At 32.5% G+C, this 20429-nt stretch overlaps 2 protein-coding genes across 2 annotated transcripts; both read left to right on the top strand.

Annotated features, from left to right (window-relative positions):
- The first annotated feature begins 911 nt into the window (after window positions 1-911).
- Window positions 912-1844, top strand: LOC141516931 (olfactory receptor 5D13-like). The gene has a single exon (XM_074227886.1). It carries the CDS (start codon window positions 912-914, stop codon window positions 1842-1844), a length of 933 nt encoding a protein of 310 aa, XP_074083987.1.
- A 14377-nt stretch (window positions 1845-16221) lies between these two features.
- LOC141516930 (olfactory receptor 5D18-like) lies at window positions 16222-17166 on the top strand. The gene has a single exon (XM_074227885.1). It carries the CDS (start codon window positions 16222-16224, stop codon window positions 17164-17166), a length of 945 nt encoding a protein of 314 aa, XP_074083986.1.
- The last annotated feature ends 3263 nt before the right edge of the window (window positions 17167-20429 follow it).

Below are 20429 nucleotides of genomic sequence, written 5' to 3'. Positions count from 1 at the left end.
TTTCAGTGCACAGATTTGAAAATGTTTTGAAAATGTTGAACAAATAATGTTATAGCTGAGAAAGAATGATTATATTTTCTATTTCAACCAAGTATTATATAATGCAATAAATAGAGATCTCAATTAGGAGTGAAGGAGATCTGAATTCAAAATTGATCTTAAGAGATTTAATAACTGTGCAACCCTGTGTAAGTCATTTTTGCTTCTGTATGAATCATTTTCCAAAAGTATAAAATTGGAACAATAATTGACCCTACTGTCCAGATTATTTTAAGAACCATTTTGATAATAATTGTAAAGAACTTAATCCACTAACTGGGATATATAAAGAACTATGTAAACAGTTATCATTATTATTATTATTATTATTATTTTTACTGTTCAAAATTCAGGCAAAAGAGCTAAAGGGATAGATCGGTAATTATATGGTCATTAAGTCATGCAATATATCCATATCTATCTATCTATAGGTATATTTCCTATAAAAGTGTATATTCTTGTACATATCGAGGCATAAGTATATGTGTTTGAGTGTATATCTACCTATAAATGTATGTATACAAGCACACACAATTTAAAAGGTTGCTATGTAAAGGAGAGTCAAGACGGTTCCTGTCCTGATATTTCTTAAAGTATAGATTATACTAGATTTTGTGAATTTAAAGTCATACATTAATTAAAACCATTCTTTATATGACTCTTTCTTTGACTTGTTTCATGCTCCATTTTTTCAACCCAAATGTACAGGATTTGAGAGTAAATACTAAATTAGAAACATCATATTATTCCTGTTATTATCTTCATAATAATTATAACATTAATAATGTTCTAACTCATATCTGCCTTTAAACTACACTCCTATTTATTTTTTGCTCCTCATGATCAATTTCCAATTCTCTCCAACAGGAATGATGGTGAGCACTGACAAGAATCAGAGTTCTGAAGTCATGTTCATCTTCGTAGGGTTCTCTGATTATCCAGACCTCCAGGTGCCCCTCTTTCTACTGTTCCTCACCATCTATACAGTCTCTGTTGTGGGGAATGTGGGTATGATTGTGATCATCAAGATCAGTCCCAAACTGCACACCCCCATGTACTTTTTCCTCAAGCACTTGTCCTTTCTGGATTTCTGTTACTCCACTATAGTTACACCAAAATTAATAGGAAACTTAGTTGCAGAAGACAGAAGCATGTCCATCAAGGGTTGCATCACACAGTTTTTCTTTGCTGCTACCTGTGTGATAACAGAGATGGTCATGTTGGCAGCGATGGCTTATGACCGCTTGGTTGCTATATGTTATCCTTTGCTCTATTCAGTTTTCATGTCCCCAAAACTCTGTTCCCTGTTAGTGACTGTAGCATATTCATGGGGCATAATTTCCTGTTTTATATACACCTACTCAATTCTTGTCTTGTCTTTTTGTGAGACCAAAATCATTAATAACTTTGTACGTGAATATTTAGTTTTCCTCTCAGCTTCTTGTTCTGATAAACACTTCAGTGAGACAATACTTTTTATCCTTACAAATCTCAGTTCAATTTGCACCCTCACTGTTATTTTTACATCTTATCTTTTTATTTTTGTCACCATTCTCAAAATGCATTCAACTAGTGGGAGATATAAAACTTTTTCTACTTGTGTCTCCCACTTGACTGCTGTTATCATCTTCTATGGGACCCTCTTCTTTCTCTATTGTATTCCCATTTCTAAAAACTCAGGGATCGGGGTCAAAATTGGATCTGTTTTTTATACCGTGGTGATACCTATGCTAAATCCCTTAATATACAGTCTAAGGAACAAAGATGTGAAAGAAACCTTCAGAAAATTGATGGTCTCAAAATAATTTCTCAGTGAGATCATTTATATGACTAATTCCTAACCTATTATTATGGGATTTATTGCAATATTTAATTAACTCTGAGTTTTATTCAGTTACTCCCTTCTCTGGCAGTCACAGCTTTAGTGTCCACAGCAATTTGAAAGATAGGAAAATTCTTCATTAAATAAAAGAAATGCTTGACATATTAAAAAAATCACAGCTAGAGCTCCAATGGATACATCACCAACCCAGGAGTTAATAGGATCTGAGTTCAAATTTAGCCTCAGAAACTTTAGACTTATTAGCTGCATGACTTTAGACAAGTCATTGTTGCTTTAAATTTAAGTCTATCCCCAATCATTCTTATTCATATCTAGCCATTGTTCCCAGATGGGTCCAAGAGGAGAAAGTGAGACTGATGAGTTAGCATAGCCCTCTCTCAATCAGATCTTGCATGTGATGGTATCCCCTCCCTGATGTAATAGTCTTCTTCAAAAAATAAGGATCAAATAACATTATAATGAACTCCACAATGAACTCCACAATATCCAAAAATTAAAGTTCCTTGACAATTTAGTGTAAAAATGAAACTATTTATTCCAACAAGCTTTGTTTTCTCTCTACTATTTTTAAAATTTTCACATTTATACTACTTGACAGAAAAGACAAGGGAAAAACAGAACCTAAGGTGTTTGCTAAGTGGGTTAGCAGGTGGTATTTGAAGTCCAGTGTGAAAAAAAAAATACACCTTGATGAGTGACCATATTCAATATCAGTAGAGAATAATGATCACTGACTATTCATTGAGATAATAGATTTATTATAAAGTCAAGTTAATCCTACAAGATTAAGCACAGGAGGGGGGAAATTAAATTGAATCATTTGTAGTGTGGAAATAAAGATTCTTGACTTTATTCTCTTTCCACATGAAAAAGCCTATCTTTGAATTTAGCTTCCTTTTTCTCCTCCTCATGTTGCTTAGGCTTTGTGACCATGAAACTGAAATATCTCATCTTGCGTGGTGGGAAGAACATGACTATAGTGGTACAGACTCCAGGGATGCTGAAGTAGGAATACAGAGCAAGTGATCAAGTTACTTTCTTGGGCCCTGAGTACACCTCTGTGGCTTTCAGGACCCTCAGAATGGAGAGCTGCCCAGCAACCTGGATCATAAAACAGAAATCTCTAGAGATGTACAAGCTTTACTTATGAGTCAAACTCCATGTTTACCTTTCAAAGATATCAAAATCTACTTTTCTGAAGGAGTTTATAGCACAGAAAAAGACGTAAATAAATCAATGACAAGGAGAGAGTAGCTGCTGAGTTGGGGAAAGCCAATCAAATGGAAAATTGTTGAACAAGTTGCTGCTTTTCTGAAAGTTGCCACATTATAATCATTTGATATATTTATTTAAATCTTTGATAAATATTTCTTTGACAAACAAGTTTTAAAAAGATTCCCTAACAAGATTTATTTATAAAGAAGCAGATATTATACAAATGTATGTACTGTTCTTTGATTTTATCATATTTGGTGATAAGACAGAATATTTTCTAATTATGATGGATAAGATTCATGAACATTTTTTCAGATGACCTTTCAAACATCACATTACTCTTTGAAAGATCAAACTATAGCCAGACAAATTAGACTTTAATCATTAATCTGAAAAAATAGAAATAAAATGCAGATGATTCTCATAATTTAGAAATGAATTAGTCTTCCAATATACTTTCATTTTTATATTTAATATTCAATACAACAAACATTTTCAGAACAATAACAATAAAAAGATAATTGCACATGGAACTACATACAAATTATAATTTCATCTCTCTCTCTCTCAGTGGTTTCCTCTCTTCTGAAACATTCTGTCTTCTCACATCTGCTTTTTACTACTTCTAGCTTCCTTTAAATGTAAGAAGAATCACCTAATAATGATGAGACATTTGCAAATCCTTTTTACCCCAATGCAATGTATCTATGATATTACAGATAGCATGTGGTTATGTGTATGCTTACATGTGTATGTGTGCACATATATATTTGTAACTATATATCCATCTACCTGAATGTTCATAAATGCAATTGTTGGTAGAGTTATAAATAATTATAATGGTACTTATATTTGCTACAAAAAGCATTATGCAAGATTAAATTTTCTTCAATGTCATCATTTTATTCAAACAAATGTGAAAATTAAATTCAAAAGACATAGTTTCTAGATAATTTAATTATTTTATTAATAAAGCCAGAAGTTTATTTATAAAAAAGGTCATTTGACCCTCTCTCTTAGACAAAGACCCCTAATTTTAAAGGAGTCATCATTCATATGCCATTCAAAAACAAGGTATTCCTGAGAGATGTCAATCCACAAGAATTGATTAGCCCAATGAAAGGTAGGCTATTTGGGATATATAGATTAGATTACTCAAACTCTCTTGAAAGAAATTTCAATTTAATATTATCTGTCTTGAAAATAGGAAGTGTCAACATTTTCTCCAGACCCATTTAGGCAAAATAATAGGAATACAATCATTAGGCTAAACTTAGAATTTTTTTTTCTGACTGATTAAATCTTGACATGGGTAAATCTCAGAAGGCATTTCCTACACTGATTTCTCTCTGAGGAAGTAGAAAAGGAGCAAAGCATTGGTCCTAATAAAATGGTTATTAAGTATAAGAGAGCAATATTCATTTTTTTACATAAGGAAGGTTAAGCAAGCAGTAATTCTTGAAAAAAATACCTTTAGAATGAAAGTCCATTAATTTCCAAAACTCAAAAAATGTGGAAAAAAAGGTTTTTTTTCATTTAATAGTTACTTTAAATGGTTTAACATTCTGTTGTAATTAAAGCTCCTCTGTCTTCTGGAATATCATATCTCAAGTCCTCTGATCCTTTAAATTCTTTAATGATGAAGGTGCCAAGTGCTGTGTAAAGTTGACTATGAGTACATGGTATTTTAATTGTTTCTTTTTGGCTACTTGTAGTAATTTCTCATTTAGCTTATAATTTTTCAAATTTGTCCTCAATTTGAGATTTCTTTCAGATGATTGTTAGTTTGTTTCACTGGATGTTTTGCTCTCTTGGTTTAGGATAATGTTGATAATTTCCTGAAAGATATTGTCCAGACTCTTTTTTGGATCATGGCTTTCGGGAAGTTCAATTATTCTTAAATTATCTCTTCTGATCTAATTTATAGATCGGACATTTTTACAGTGACTTGAACTTTTCCATTTTTTTTATTTATTTGATGAACTCTTGATGTATTAAGGAAAAAATTATTTCAACTTGTCCAGCACCAATTTTTTAAGAATCAGGTTTTTTTCAGATTTTTTTATATCTTCTTTTCCATTTGGCCAATTCAACTTTTAAAAATATTGATTACCTTCTCAAATTTTTAAAAATTTTCCTGCATAAATCTCAGCTTTTCCCAATTATTATTTTGCTTCTCTTATTTGGTTTTGAAAATCCTTTCTGAGCTTTTCTAAGAAAATATTTTGGATTTTAGAACAATTCATAATCTGCTTTGAGGTTTGACATGTAGGTATTTGTCTGAGATGGCATTTTGATCTTCCCTGTCATCACAGTAACATTCTATGGGTTGAATTCTTTGTCTTTTGTTTTGTTTTCTTTTGTTTTGTTGGGGGTTTTTTTGCTCATTTTGAAAGCTGGGGTCTGCTTCTGGGACTCAGTGGATATAAGTAGCAAATTAAATTAGTTATTTAATGACATACCAATTAAACTACCAAATAACTACTTTACCAAACTAGAAAAAAAAAAAGAAACAAAATCCATCTGGAGCAACAAAAGGTTAAGAATAAGAAGGGAACTAATGGGAAAAAATGTAAAGAAAGGTGATTTAACTCTACCAGATCTAAAACTATGCTATAAAGCAATACTCATCACAACTGCCTGGTACTGATTAAGAAATAGGGTAATGGATCAGTTAATTAGAATAGGTTCAAAAGAAACAGCTGTAAGTCACTACAGCAATCTACTATTTGACAAACCCAAGGACAGCAGCTTCTGGGATAAAGAACTCCCTATTTGAGAAAAATTGTCAGGAAAACTGGAAAATAGTATGGCAAAAACTAGACATAGATCTACATCTTACACTCTATACTAAAATAAGGGCAAAATGGGTAAAGGATTTAGACATAAAGAGTGATACCATAGATAAATTAATAGACCAAGAAATACTCTATCAGATCTATGGAAAGGGGATAAATTTATGACAAAACAAGAATTGGAGCAAATTATAAAGTGCAGAAGAATTATTTTGACTACATTAAATCAAAAAGGTTTTACACTAATAAAATCAATACTGCCAAAATTAAAAGGAAAGCAGAAAACTGAGAAACAATCTTCACAACTAGTTCTGATAAAAGTCCCATTTCTAAAATAAAGAGAAAATTGCTTCAAATTTATAAGGCTGCAAGTCATTCCCCAATCGATAAATGATCAAAAGATATGAACGGTTTTCAATTGAAGAAATTAAAATTATATATGATCATATAAAAATGCTCCAAATCATTATTGAATTAAAGAAATGGAAAGTAAGACAACAATTAGGTATCACCTCAAACCTATCACATTGGTCAACATGGGAAAGAGGGAAAATGATCAGTATTGGAGAGGTTGTGGCAAGACTGAGACATTGTTGCATTGCTGGTGGAGTTGTGAATGGAACCAACCTTTCTGGAGAGCAATTGGAATGATGTCCAAAGAGCAATAAAGCTTTTCATACCCTTTGACACGGTAATTCCAATTCTAGGTCTATATGAGAATAAATCATTAAAAAATGGGAAAAGTCCTACACATTCCGAAATATTTATAGCAGCTCTTTTTGTAGTGGCAAAGAACTGGAAAAAGGGAATGCTCATTAATTGGGGAATGGCTAAACAAGTTATGGTACATGAAAAGGATAGAATAGTATTGTTCTATAATAAACCATAAAGGGTCAGACTCTAGAGAAACTTGGAATGATTTACAGGATGCTGAGCAAAGGGAGTAGAACCAAGAGAACAATGTGCACATCAAAACATCATTGTGAAGTGGCAGCTAGGTGGTGCAATGAATAGAGCACCAGACCTGGAGTCAGGAGTATCTGAGTTCACATCCAGCCTGAGACACTTAACACCTACCTGTGTGGCCTTGGGCAAGGCACTAAACCCCATTGCAAAAAACAAACAAACAAAAAAACCATCATTGTGAGATGATCAACCTTGATGGAAGGAACTCCTCTCAGCAGCTCAGAGAGATAGGACAAATAAATTAGACTGGCTATGGACAATGTTATCCCCATACAGAGGAAGAAAAACAAAACAAAACACTAAAAAATAATTCCTTCAGAATCTAATGAATGCTTTTAAAAATTATTTCTTATGTAACTCTTTCCCTTAATTCTAATTCCTCATATTGAAAATAAATAACCTATAAACATGTTTATCAAAACTATATATATGAATAATGCTTCACCATTTGAGGGGAGTGGGGTGGGAAGAGAGGGTAAAAGGAAATTTTGTAACTTAAAAAATATTCTTACGTATATAGCTGAAAATAAATAAATTAAAATAAAAAGTGTTTGTGGTTTGCTGCCTACTTTGGAGCAATCCAATTCAGTTCCATCTTTTCAGAGGTATTTCATGATTCATAGTATGGCTTCTGCCCTGGGTTTGAAAGAAAATTTTGGACCTAAAAATCTTACAAAAATAATTGGCAAAAAATTATCTCTACATGTAAATTGAAAAAATACTATTAAGAAAAAATGGCAAGCTGATTGATTTCTGGTGGGGGGGGACAACAAAACCTTCAAAGGAGTAAATAAACGTTGCAAATTGAAGTGAACAAAACCAGGTGTGACACAAACTATTTCTTATTTTTTTAAATATGTTATTTTTTTTAAACTTAATATCTCCATCATTAAAACATGAGCTTCTCTCTATGTACCCAATATAAAATGAAGTACTGGGAACATTTTAAGTGCTCATTTAATGTCTTTTGCTTTACAGACTCACTAGAAATGTCTTCAACTTTCTAAACATTATTATTGTATTATTATTGAGAATCTGGGTGAAAGAGGGAGGAGAGATTTTCTAATTATACAATTGGTTTGTTACAAGGGTCTTCATCACATAGTATGTCTAGGGAATGTCAAGTTTGGAGAATAACGTTCTGAGAACAGGAATGCTAGTGTCCAGTGATCACAGAGTTTGAGGATTAGCTGATATTACATCATCAAGTGCAGTCATGACTCTGCCAGGAGCTGGAGTGGGACAGAAATTCTGCATTTCAAAACTTACTTTTTACAATCAATCATGATTGTAATCATGATTTTCTTGCATAGAATAGTATCAGAAGTATCAGAGAAGAAGTTTCAAATAGATGCATGATATCAGGCAGATTTTCTGAACAATTAAAGGTTATAAAATCAAGAAATAGTTGTTGTCTGAATAAATATTCCTTAAGATAATGTTAACAATGTTTTATCCTAAGTCCTCTGAGAGTAAATTATTCAATTATGTGATAATTTGGATCTAATTACACACTATATAATCTTAGGGAAAATCTATGTTAATATTTGTGTAGGTGGGAAAAATTCAAATGTAAGACAAATTGGATTTTTAGAAAACTCCATTCACTAATGTAAAATAGTAGAAACATTTTTTTTTAAATTACTTCTTTTGAGAACACATACGTAGGGTCAGTAGAGAGTATCTAGGGCTTGGGTCCCAAAGGTCTTAGAAACAAATGAAAGACTTTTAGCATAAGTACAATACTCAGGTTTCAGAAAGAGTAGGACTTCTCTCTGATGTAGCTTTGCTGTACTAATTTCCTATGTGAACTATTATTTGTATTTATGACTAGACTTCCAATTTCTTTGTAAACAAATACATTTCATTGTGAAATCAACTTTTTAAAAAGGAGATTGGCCTGTAATCTACTATGTAATCAGAGGATTATCAAGTTGTTCAGAGGACCAAAAGATTATCCAGGGTCATAACTTAGTATGTGTTAGTGGTAAGATACGAATTTAGTACTTTCTGTTTTGGAGGATGATCTTTTATCCACTTTGAAACATTATATTTCATAGAGGAAATGTTTGACTCCATTAAATTAGTTTTAATTGTCATCATTGATTTAAACTTTCCTTTACCTCAATATCTATGTCAACTCCTGTCATACTATTCTGGTTTTCAGGATTTATTTTCAAATTCCATTGAACTATAACCATGATAATCTCTGAGAGAAATCAGAGTACTGCGGTGATATTCATTCTCTTGGGATTCTCTGACCACCCACAATATCAGATTCATCTGTTTATAGTTTTCTTTGCCATATAAATGTTCACTGTGATGGGGTATCTTGGAATAATTGCAATCATTCCAAAGAACCCCAATTACACATTCCAATGTATTTTTTCCTTAACAACTTGTTTTTTGTGGATTTCTGTTTGTGTACTAATTTGAAACCAAAACTGTTAGAATACATGGTTGCAGAAGACAGCACAATGTCTATCCCTATTTGAAATTCAGGTTGGCAGTGATGGCATATGATGGCTTTGTGGCTATTTGTAATCCCCTTTTATATATAGTCATCATGTACAAGAAACATTGTACCTTGCTGATGGTACAGCATACTGTTGAGGTATACTCTTCTCTCTCCTCTTCACCTACTCTCTTCTTGTATTATCTTTTTGCGGAACTACCATCATCAATAATTCTGTCTGTGACTATTCTGGCATACTCTCTGCCTCCTTCTCTGATAAGCATTTTTGGTGAGATGGTATAATTTATAGCAGCAAATTTTAATATGTTGAGCACCTTCCTGGTTATAATCACTTCTTCTATTTTAATTTTTGTAACTCTTATGAAGATGAATTCAGTTGGGGCAAGGTATAAGGTTTTTTCCCACTTGTACCTCCCAACTGATTGCTATTGGAATCTTCTATGGAACTATATATTTTCTTCTCTTGAATACCCAATACTAAAAGCTCCTGGTTCATCTTTAAAATGGGCTTTGTTTTATATGCAACAGTTATCCATATGCTGAACCCCCTAATATATAGTTTGAGGAACAATGATGTGAAGGAAATACTGAGGAATTTAATGGAAAAATTTTTTCACACAATATTCTTACTATAACCATCACCATAATATGAATTCATTACTGTATCTCCAATATTAATTGTAATGTTTGTAGAATTTTATGTGTCTTTTAAGTATTTTTTGCATTTAGGTTTTACTAGAAATGTCTCCAATCAAGGTTAAGTAACTTCCCCAAAGGTCACACAGCTAGTAAGAATCAAGTGTCTGAGACTGGATTTGGAGTCTGGTATGCTTGACCCTGAAGGTCAGTGTTTTATTATATCTCCTAGCTATCTGATACAAGAGTACAAGAATCTAGAGATCAAAGCAGCAGCAGCATCACTACAGTAGAAATTCATACTTGAATGTTGGGGATATCAGGTCACCAAGTAGAAGCATGTTATTTAGTGTTTTCTCATCAGGAGACACAGTGAGGGCTAAATAACTCTGTTATCTTGAAATCTACTTTCTATATTTGTGAAGGTCAAAAAAGTTCTAACTGCAAGACATTTCATTTTTTTTAGATAATACATGTATTTCTAATTACTTACCAGAAACTTTTTTCAGAATCTCAAAGTTTAGTTCACTTTCCCATCCTCCCCATTTTTATTCAGCTAGGTTGTTTCACAGGCAAATCATGAACTCATGAGTTGTCTTCCAAGGTTAAGAAAATTTTTGTAACGCATATTGTACTTTTCCTATTGTTTTTAATATTAAAATATAAAAATGTTCTTACAAATGTCATAAGTAGGGTGAGTAGAGAGTCTCTAAGGCCTGAGTCCCAAAGCTTTTTGAGGCAACTTTAAGATCTTAGTTTACATGCCATTCACAGCTTTCATATAGAGTAGATCATCTCACTGACTGTTAGATTTACTGTGAAAAGGAGTAAACCACATTCCCCATGAAGTCATTGTAAAAGACTGATTTTCTCTTAGTACTATATATATATATGTATATATATATACATATATATATATATTAGTGAATTAATTCATAGTTTAATCATTAAGGAAAGATTGGGAAAGCATTCAGTTGTGAAAATATTATATTTCAAGATGTATCACCTTTATTATGGATCTAGATAATGAGGTGTCCAGCAATGTCGATGTTCTAGTGAGTAAATATAACTTGAAAATTTCCTCTCACATATTTTTTCCTTCGTCTAATGAATGGAAATGAGTTTCATAAGTTTCCTGAAAGATGAGTTAGAAAAAGAATGGCAAAAAAAGAGAGGGACAGCTTATGTGAAATCATCGTAATCATCATCATCATCATCATCATCATCATCATCACCACCACCATAATCTTCATTATTCTCATTAGTTTCATCAGTTACTTTTTAAATCAAAATTATTGTACAGAGAATCTAATATTAATGGACAGAAAGAATAAGTTCCTAATAGAATGTATCACATGATGTCTCTGCTGAACAGTTTTTTTAAGCACATGTAGAAAGATGCCTTAGGTGCAGAAAAAAAATATTAATATCATGTAGCTCTTGTTAAATATCCGCTGGCAATTACAATCATGACTAAAGAAATGGACAGGAAAAAAAGAATGCCAGTGAAGATTATACAATTTTCTGCAAGTGCACAGCTTGCATAAGCTTTGTATGAAAGTTTAGACTAAATTTGGTAGGGACCAAGATAGAAGGCATTATAATTTGGGGGGAATTATAAGTGCAAAAAGCATAAAGTCAGAAATATATTATTTTCATAAAATAATAATTGTAGCAATTTGGCAGAAATTATGACTTTGCATAGAAAAATTGTTGTAAGATACTGTTGTAGATGAACCAAAATATATATCTGGCAAAAATAAAAGGAGAAATGCATACTTTAATTAAAAAAGAGAGACAGAAAGGAATCATAGTTTGGGTTGTGCAGTAAAAGATTAGGAATGAGGAAAACTCATGTGTTCATATTTTGCCTGTGAGAAAACCTAGCTGGATAAAAATGGTGCAGTAGGGGAGAGTGAACAAAACTTTCAATTCTGACAGAATAATATGAACTTATAAATTTTAGATGTCCAAATGAGAATCGAGATTGTTTAAATATCTAGAGTTCATAATAACTCTGCAATCAATGACCCATACCAAACACAAAAATCTATAATTTGATAGATAGCACAGTAACCATATTCATTCATCCTAAATTTTAGGCATTGTCAATTTCTATCCTGATAAATAGATTGACATATTGATTTTACAGGGCAAAGAAATCTCAGAGTAACATACTTTCATAAAATTTAAAGAAGCACAAGGTTGCCAACAACTTAGATGCTTGATTGATTTATTGATTGAGATATATAAATGCCATAAAAGACTATAATGCAGTTAGTCAATATATGTATGAGGGATGAAATAAATCTTGAAAGAAAACATGTATGAGATGGAGAGAATCATGACTGTCTTGAATAAAGTAATATAGAACAAAGAGTAGTATAATTGAAATTACAAACAGGGAAATCTATTCAATGTCAGACAAACTTTCTGTACAATTAAAGTTCATGAAAAGTGAAGCAGAATGACTCTGTTTAGGAAGAGATCTGCAGGTTTCAAGGATATTTGTCATTCTCCGTCTTTCAATACTTATTTTCACCAATTGAAATAGAAAGTGATATGGAAGATGAAACACATTGTAGTAATAGCTTCAGATGTGGAAACAGAAGATGTGAGAATCACATGCCAGAAGCACAATTCTGTTGGTTTTTTAAAATACATGGCAGATTTTGGAAAAAATCATTTAATGTCATCAACTTCCTCTTGAATAAAATGATGAACAGGACTAGATAGTGGAAAAGTCTTCAATTTATATAGCTATGATAATAAATAATAAACCCCATAGCCAAGTACCAGGACCATTGATTCTAAAATTCCAGTGATGACACCAGGAAAAAAGAAGAGATGGCTGAGGTTGAAAAAGCAGCTTAAAATCTATAAAGATAAATAGTAAGTAGAAAGATTTTTGGGTGGTAGTTTACCTGTGAACTTTATTTTTTTTTGTTTTTTTCTAAAATATTCTATGTGGTTGTATATACATCCATACACATAAATAGTATATGTTTACATAGACAAATACATTTTAAATGTGTACACATACATACATACACATATAAACATAAATTATAAATCTAGGACGAGCAGTGTGGTGTTGTAGAGAATGAGTCAGGGAATTGCTTTATTCCCAGTTCTATCTTCAAAGACCCTAACAGAGAGTATTTAAATAAAATGATCTTGGACAATTCAGTTAGCCATTTTCTGCGACATATAATAAGACTGGAGGAAAAATATGACCAAGTAGCAAGAGTAAACTAGGAATGAAGAGGAAAGAAGTTTTGGAAAATCTTGGCATTTGGGAATTTCTGAGTTCAAATTCTGCCTTAGATACTAACTAGTTGTGTGGATAAGTCACTTAATCTTATTGATACAGATTTCTAATCTGTAAAATAAACTGAAGAAGGAAATGGTAAAACTCTTCAGAATATTAGGCAAGAAAATTCCAAATAGGGTATAAAACTGTGAGATATGACTAGAAAAAGAAGTGATAGCCTCAGCAAACTTTAATAGTGTGTCATAAGCAGGGCTTTTTCTACAATGCAGAATCTTTATTTCCTTAGCAATGAATTTCTGATCATATATGGATATTTATAGACAGATATATGTTTATATATATATACATATATGAGAATTTGATGTAGACATTTAAACTTTAACAGTGACAGAGAAGTTGATATTGCTAGGAGATACATTATCTATAAATCATCAGGAGAGAATGTAAACAGAAAAATAAGAAAATTAGAATTCACTAGAATTTATGAGATGTCAACTATTGGTCAAAGCAACACAGATGAAAGATGACAATTAAGTAAAATTATCTTTGGGTTTTAACTTTGGTTTAGAGGAAAAAAGAATGCATAAGCAGGACAAGCTGAATTTTGCATTTTTAAAGAAGGAAGAGGGGGGAAAACAAACATATTTTGGAAGCAGTATGTGTAGCTATTAAGTGGTAATGAGTGGACTGGAAAATAGAACAGTGTTATTCTTGGAAGAAAAGTGACAATCCAGTCAAATATCTGGATTTACCAAATTTGGAATTTTTAGCTTTCAGGAAGCACATTCTCCCACTGCAATTGTTCCTGAATATTCATGAAAATGGGGATTGTTCTTCTGTTAAACTTTTATAAACAAAAAGAGAAATTGAAACTGGAATGCTAACTCACTGTGTCTTCCCTGACTTATACCCTAATCCACAGAACTCTTGTCATGAGAAGTTTAACCTTAAAGGAGCTAGGGCTCCACTACCTTTGACATCTATTTTCTGTCAGTCGGTCTATCTCCATTTATTTCTTTATGTTTTGTACCATTTCAATTCTTTTTTCCTGCTTGGAAGCCACATTCTGGTTTTCTAAAAAGGTGATAGATAGAAGAAATCCCTATATAGAAAGATAATTAATCGGATACCTAAAACACCTCAAATTAGACATTCTCTTTTCCTTCCAAATACCTTAATGATAACTTTCTTTTCATTATAGCCACAAACTACAAAGAAACAACTTCAGGAGGCTAACTCTTGTATTCAATTAATAAAGATATACCCTGTTTATGAAGGCATCATTTCAAAATAAGGAAAGGATCATAAGATTTTTTTTTGTTAAAAATATTTTATTTTTTTTTCTAATTACATTTTAAGATAGTTTTCAACATTCAGCTTTGAAAGATTTTGAGTTGCAATTTTTTTCTCCCTACGTCCTTTCCCTTCACCCACTGCAAGATAGTAAGCAAATTGATTTAGACTATACATTTACAGTCCTCTTAAACATATTTCCATATTAGTCATGACCATAAGATTTCAGTGCATAGATTTGAAAATATCTTTATAATATTGAACAAATAATGTTTTACCAGAGAAAGAATTTTAATATTTTCTTGTTCAACCTCATATTATATATTGCAATAGTGATCTCAGTCTGGAGTGAGGGAGAATTGAATTCAAATTTGACCTTAAGAGATTACTCTTTGTGTAACCTTGGGTAATTCATTTCTAGCCCATGATCATCTTTTTACCCAAGCTGCATGAGTGGAATAATAATAATTGTCCCTACATCTCCAGATTATTTTGAGAACCATTTTGACAATAACTGAAAAGAACTTAACATACACACTGGGATATATACGGTGGTACATAAACATTAGCTATTATAACTTTTTACTGTTTAAAACTCAGGCAAAAGAGCTAAAGCCAGTGACTGATTATACAACTTGGATTGAAACCATTTAAACAAAAAATATCTAATATTAATGCAGTACTGACGAAGTGTCAGATAATGTCCTAAGCAGTTTACAAATTTTATTCCATTTACACTTCATAACAACCCGAGCCAGTAGGTCATTTCACAGATTTTAAAAATTAGGAAACTGAAGTAAACAGAGGTTCACGAAGCACATCGGAATCATATAACTAGTGTCTGAGTTTGGATTTGAACTCAGATCTTCCTGACTCAAAACATAGCTCTCTGACGCTTAACAATGTCCATGGCCTATGAATTCTAAAGAGAAAACTTTAAGTTAATGGACATATTACTCAATTTTGCTGCCATACAAGGAAGACTGTTGAAATACATTGGATATAAACTTACCTTCCTGGATGCTTGTTACTGAAATTCTCCAAAAATCATGTACAATATTTTCTATTTCAGAAAATTACGTTTAATTTTAATTGGATTTTTTGACATCAATCTTTACAAAAGAGATAGACATATAGTTTTAGGGTTAGGATATCCTTAACAAATTCTCTGCTGCATATATATATATATATGTATATATGTATATATATATATATATACATATATATATATATATGCCTTAATATATATGTGCATATGTGTGAATAAATATAATGCCTATGAATTGTTTGGTTGTAAGTAGAAACATAAATGTATGTATACAGATAAACGCACATTTTAAAAGGTTGTTTTATATAAAAGAGAATCAAGACATCCTGCTCTCAATGTTTTACAAGTTCAATTTATACTAGATTTTTTGAATTTATAACCAATTGTTTATTCAAATTATTGTATATGTAACTTTGTTTGACTTGTTTCATGCTCCATGATTTTTTCAACCCAAATGCATAGACTTGAGAGTAAGTGCTAAATTATTTACTCCATTACTATTATTATCTCAATAATAATAATAATAATAACCTCATTTATAATTTTAAAGTTATCTTCTACCCTTATACAGTTTTCTTCAATTTAATTTTTATTTTACTTCTCATGGTCTATTTCCAATTCTCTCCAACAGAAAGCATGGTGAGCACTGACAAGAATCAGAGTTCTGAAGTCATGTTCGTCCTCTTAGGATTCTCTGATTATCCAGATCTCCAGGTGCCCCTTTTTCTACTGTTCCTCACCATCTATGCAGTCACTGTTTTGGGGAATGTCGGCATGATTGTGATCATCAAGATCAGTCCCAAACTCCATACACCCATGTATTTTTTCCTCAAGAACTTGTCATTTCTGGATTTCTGTTACTCCACTGTAGTTACACCGAAATTAATAGAAAACTTAGTTGTAGAAGACAAAAGCATCTCCATCAAGGGTTGCATCACACAGTTTTTCTTTGCTGCTGCCTGTGTGATGACAGAGATGGTCATGTTGGCAGTGATGGCTTATGACCGCTTGGTTGCTATATGTTATCCTTTGCTCTATACAGTTTCCATGTCCTCAAAACTCTGTTCCCTGCTAGTGACTGTAGCATATTCATGGGGATTATTTACTTCTATTATATTCACCTACTCAATTCTTATCTTGTCTTTTTGTGAGACCAAAATCATTAATAACTTTGTATGTGAATATTTAGTTTTCCTATCAGTTTCTTGCTCAGATACACATTTCAGTGAGATGCTACTTTTTATCTTTGCAAATCTCAGTGCAATCTTTACCCTCATCATTATCTTTACATCCTATATTTTTATTTTTGTCACTATCCTCAAAATGCATTCAGCCAGTGGGAGACATAAAGCTTTCTCCACATGTGCCTCCCACCTGACTGCTGTTACCATCTTCTATGGGACCATCCTCTTTCTCTATTGTATTCCCAATTCTAAAAACACAGGGCTTGTGGTCAAAATAGGAACTGTTTTTTATGCTGTGGTCATTCCTATGCTAAATCCCTTAATATACAGTCTGAGGAATAAAGATGTGAAAGAAATCTTCAGGAAATTATTGGATCTCAAAACCATTTCTCAGTAAGATCAATTATATGATTAAATCCTAACTAATCTCATGGAATTTATGGTGATATTTAATTGACTCTGAGTTCTATTCAGTTACTCCAGTCTTTGCTGACCACACTTTTATTTTCCAGAACTATATGAAAGATAGGAACACTATTCATGAAACAGAAAAAAAATTACAACTTGTATTCCAGTGGAAAGAGCACCAATCAAGGTATCAATGGATCCTGAGTTCAAATTTGGTTTCAGAAATATTATTCTTATCTGTGTAACTTCAGGCAAGTCATTGAACTTGGTTGCTTTAAATTCAGTGCTGTTCCCAGTCATTCTTATTCATATCCAATCACTAGACTCAGATGTTTCCAGAGGAGAAAGTCAGTCCGGTGACTTAACATAGCTGTGTCAAACTAAAATACAATTTACTTTGTTATCATTGCATCTCTTCCCTGATATCACTATCTTCTTCAAAAAAAGAAGGATCAAACAGCATCACAATGGACTCCATAATGAAGTGACAGCCTCAAAACATTTCATTAAAGTTCCTAGACAATTTATTATAAAAATAAATCTATCAATTCTATAACTTTTTTTCCTCTCTACTATTTTTTCAATTTTTATATTTCTTTTACTTAACAGAAAAGAGAAGAATAAAAAGAAAATAAGATGTTATCTAGTGGGTGGGAAGGTACTATTTGAAGTACAGACAGGAAAAATAAAACCTTGATGAGTGACCATATTCAATATTGTTAGAGAATAACAATCACTGACAATTCAATGAACTAACAGATTTATTATAAAGCCAAGTTCAATCCCATAAAATGCATGGTAGACCTTCTGATATAACAAAGTCTTAATAATTGGGGGGTTGATTGAATCACTCATATTTTGGAAATAAAGATTCCTGACTTTCTTCTCTTTCAACATGATAAACTGTATCCTAGAATTTGGCTTCTTTTTCCCCTTCCCCATGTTCCTTATGTCTTTTGACCATGAAACTGAAATATCACATCTGGGTTGGTTGGAAGACCTTCACTCTAGTGAGACAGATTATGATGGAGCAGGAACATAAAAGTTACTACATTGACTAAAAGTCACTTGATACATTTATTTAAATCTTTGGCAAAAATTGCTTGGAAATTTTGTACCTCCAAATACATTTTGTTTGTTTCTTTGTTTGTTTTGGGGTTTTTTTTGCAAGGAAATGGGCTCAAGTGTCTTACCTAAAGTTACAGAGTTAGGTAATAAGTTCCTGAGGTGGAATTTGAACCCAGATCCTCCTGACTTGAGGGTCAATGTTTTTTCCACTATGCCATGTAGCTGTCCCCCAAATACTTTTTTAAAAGATCATTTTCCAACAAGACTTACTTATAAAGTATCACCTATTAAAAATATATGCAATATTCCTCATTTTTCTTACATTTTGTGAACAGAATGAACATTTTCTAATTACTCTGGATAAGGTTGATGATAATTTTTTTTTAACATTTTTAACATTTTTTAACATACACCACTCGTCATCCCAGGGTCACAATGATGAATGCGTGAAGGAATATATGAATCTTTGAGAATTAATTTCACACACAAATCCTGACTGACTCGTAGTGACACGAAAGTTTATTACATATTGCTATGGCTTAAAAGTAACAAGTAAAGAAGTTAAGAAATCAAGCAGCAATAAAGTCCTAAGGAAATCTAGCCTCAAACCAATTGCCTCAAACCAAAAAAAAAAAAAAAATGAATCTAGCCTCCAACTGATTTTAAAGCAGCTCCTACTTTAATTCTTTGAAGGTATAAATAACATATACACTCCTTGATAGTAATAATATTCTGAAATAATTGTGAAATTTCTGATAAGATCATCTTTAAAATGAAGGCAAATAAAATCTCTCTCTCTCTCTCTCTCTCTCTCTCTCTCTCTCTCTCTCTCTCTATCTCTCATTCTCTCTTTCTTCTTTTTAAAAGGAATCTACCTGAATCTTCATAGTTTATGCATCTATGTTCCAGAGGATTGTTTATGTGGTAGCTCTGAGTAAAATCTGTTTGTCATTTTTTTTTTTTAATGGTGATCATAAAAGTTCAAAGGGGACACTTTGGTAGTGATGTGGTAGGAACACCAGTGCTGGAATCAGAAAAATCTAACATCAGGCACTTACTGGCTGTGTGACTCTAGGCAAGTAATTAACACCTATTTCACCTCAGATCTGTAAAATGGGAATATACTGGAAAATGACAAACCTCTCCAATATCTTTTCCAAGAAAGCCCCATGCATCACAGGGTCATATAGAGTCAGATATGACCGAATGACACAACAACAATTTGTCTCAGGCAGTAGTCCTTACTACCTTCAGCAAAACTCATAAAGGATGGCTAAGAGATAAAGTAGAATGTGGACTTGGAGTCTCAGGGTCCTTGGTGCTAATCTGACTTCAACACTTACTATGCTGTGTGAACTTGGGCGACTCATTTAATTCTATTTACCCAGTTCTTCACCAATGAAATGCACTGGCGAAGGAAATGTCACACTACACTAGCATCATTGTGAAGAAAAACACAAAATGAGGTCACCAATATTCAGAAAAGAATGAAATGACCCAACAATAAAGGAACATTGAACTGAGTTCAAATCTGATCTCAAACACCTGACTCATATTTTTTGTATGACCTTGGCTAAGTTACTTAATACTGATTGTCTCATAACCATGGCCATCTCCAATTGTCATGATTCATATCTCACCATGGAACTCAGTTGATTTTGAAGGAGAAAGTGAGATTGGTGACAACACCACACCTCATTAATAAATCTAATTCATATGTTTGTCATGGCATCACCTCCCTTATGTCATAGTTTTAAGAATGAAGAGAGGCTGGGACGTCTAGGTGGCGCAGTGAATAGATCACTGGCCTTGGAGTCAGGAGTACCTGGGTCCAAATCCGACCTCAGACACTTAATAATTACATAGGTGTGTGGCCTTGAGCAAGCTACTGAACCCTATTACCTTGAAAAAATCTAAAAAAAAAAAAAAACAATGAACAGGGGTCAGCTAGGTGGCACAGTGGATACAGCACCGGCCCTAGAGTCAGGAGTACTTGAGTTCAAATCCAGCATCAGACATTTAATAATTACCTAGCTGTGTGGCCTTGGGCCAGTCATTTAACCCCATTGCCTTGAAAATACTTAAAAAAAAGGAACAAAGAGGAAATACAATCATCATCATCATGGGTCACTGCATAATTATATAAATGTACATTATATATGTATATCTATATAAATATTAATC

The sequence above is a fragment of the Macrotis lagotis genome, chromosome 3, assembly GCF_037893015.1.
Source record: "Macrotis lagotis isolate mMagLag1 chromosome 3, bilby.v1.9.chrom.fasta, whole genome shotgun sequence".
NCBI lineage: Eukaryota > Metazoa > Chordata > Mammalia > Peramelemorphia > Peramelidae > Macrotis > Macrotis lagotis.
This window is presented reverse-complemented; position numbering and strand designations above follow the sequence as displayed.